At 46.5% G+C, this 2,292-nt stretch overlaps 1 protein-coding gene across 2 annotated transcripts in view; it reads right to left on the bottom strand.

Moving 5' to 3' along the window:
• Positions 1–2,286, bottom strand: part of snx2 (sorting nexin 2) — a 20,946-nt gene extending 18,660 nt beyond the window's left edge. The window contains exons 1-2 of one of the 2 annotated variants that reach the window (XM_060066106.1): positions 1,644–2,286; positions 31–100 (exon numbers count right to left, since the gene is read on the bottom strand). In XM_060066106.1, coding sequence (XP_059922089.1) covers positions 31–100; positions 1,644–1,706 — 133 coding nt within the window. In that variant the 5' untranslated portion in view covers positions 1,707–2,286. The remainder of the gene's footprint in view (positions 1–30; positions 101–1,643) is intronic. The other variant, XM_060066107.1, reaches the window with a different exon arrangement.
• Positions 2,287–2,292: the final 6 nt, after the last annotated feature.

Here is a 2,292-nt window from a genome sequence, read left to right on the forward strand (position 1 = left end):
GAGAGAGAACCAGAGGGACAGAGAGAGAACCTGTAAAGAGGTCTTCTCCTTCTTCTTCTTCCAACAGAGAGTTCTGTCCGTTGGAGTTGAGCGGTTCTGCCTGACCCCCACACACAAACAAACAAACAAACAAACACACAAACACGTTTTAAAGAACTGTGATTGGTCGATGTTTGAGCCTGACCTTAATCATCATTAATTAATCGTTAACTCATCATTCAAATTGCTCTAAATATAACTAGTAACTAGCATAATACTTTATTTGTGTGTTTGTGTGTGGGTTGCTTAGCAACTTAGCAACTGCTGCTGCAGCTCTACCATTGCTTTCCGTTTATGGGAAACTAAGAAAATACTAACCACAATACGTTTGCAACAATGACACCTCAACAACAGGGATTTACAACACAGGGTCTGCAAAGTAATTATAACAACCAAATATATATAATAATGTATAACATAAATAATAATAGAAAATAATCAATTTGTAATAATTAAATATGATTAATATGAGGTGTATTGCAATAGTGTTACTATTCGGCCATCTATCAAAATGTTTGAACATCATTCTGTTCCATCTCCAACCTGTTGGGGGGTTTCGAGGAGAGTTCAGCCAGTAGGGAGCCCCCCACTTTCCACGCACGTTATTTGTACCTTTCCTGGCTGCAAGTAATGCGAGACCATATGGGGGTTCTGGTACATGTTCCATGTTCAATTGTAAATGTGCAGATGCGTTGATTTTACTTGGAGAAAGAACTCTGCAATATCAGGAAATATCATATCTTTACTTTGTTTAGGGCATTGAGTAAAATAACGTAACCCCTACTGGGTCAAAGGCCCAGCCCAGGCCTCACTAGTGGAGTGCAGAGCTACAGTAGAGGTAGCCCAGGCCTAACTAGTGGAGCGCAGAGCTACAATAGAGCTCTCAGACTAGGTCGACCTGGCCTAACTAGGGGAGCGCAGAGCTACAGTAGAGGTAGACCAGGCCTGACTAGTGGAGAGCAGAGCTACAGTAGAGGCAGACTAGGTAGACCAGGCATCACTAGTAGAGAGCATCGAGACAGTAGAGGTAACCCAAGCCTAACAAGTGGAGCGCAGAGCTACAGTAGCGGTAGTCCAGGCCTCACTAGTGGAGAGCAGAGCTACAGTAGAGGTAGACACACACAACAGGTGTAACCAGTAGCCCACCAGTAAACAACTGGCCATAGCTCCACGTCTGCCCTCCTGTGTCTCAGACGTGGAGGAACACATTGTATACGATAATAAATAACATTGAGAATTAAATGTGGATGTGACTTTGTGACCGGATATACTGAAGGCATTTCCCATAATACAAGAACAAATATATACATTTATAATACAGATAAAGTACCAGCCACCATGGTGTAAACAAACACCGTCACCTGTCCTGCTCCACCTGTCCCCGCTCCACCTGAGTCACCTGACGCAACCGACCCGGAAATCTGCTACCAAAGCTGCGTGTTGATGCGCAACCTGAGCCTCCCTCACACTCACACAGACTCACTGCTTCATTCACCTGACATCTGATCCTATCGCCCTAATCATGAAGATATGAGCCCAGCAGTAGAGAGCATCCTGCTGGATAAGGACATCCTAGTGACGTACGGCCTCCCGGACCGACTCACCTCCGGTGAGAATTCCTCTCCGCGGCCGGGCTCAGGCTCCCGGTAGTCGGTCTGCTCCGCCATGGTCCTTAATACCGATGACACACTCACACAGAAGGTGGAGGAGACTCAAGAGGATGTGTTCCCCACTGCTGTCATGTGACAGCGCAGAGAGGAGAAGGAGGAGGAGGAGGAGGAGGAGGAGGAGAGCATCAGAGGGGGTGGGACCGGCGGAATCAGAGATCAGTTCCGGGTTGAACACCCTCCTCTTCCTGTGTTGTGGTGCCTCAGCCTCCAGTCCGGGTAGGGTCTTTATATATATATATATTTATATATAATACATAAAGAATCTGGAGAGCTGAACGACAGGAACCGCAGTGACTTCACACAGCGGACACCAGGAAGAACCGGGACACGTTGACGGTGAAACACACAGCTAGACAGACACGGTGAGACAGACACAGCGAGACAGACACGATGAGAGAGACACAGCGATACAGACACGATGAGACAGACGCACTGAGACAGGGTCGGTGAGACGGACAGGGTGAGACGGGCTTCTTGATAAAGTTAACCTTTACACAATATGCTATAGTACTCCAGTGGTACTGGTAGTTAACTCTATCCAATACTCCACCAGTCTTGTCTTTTCTACTTCTATTATAAAGTC

This window comes from Gadus macrocephalus, chromosome 11, assembly GCF_031168955.1.
Source record: "Gadus macrocephalus chromosome 11, ASM3116895v1".
In the NCBI taxonomy this organism is placed as follows: domain Eukaryota; kingdom Metazoa; phylum Chordata; class Actinopteri; order Gadiformes; family Gadidae; genus Gadus; species Gadus macrocephalus.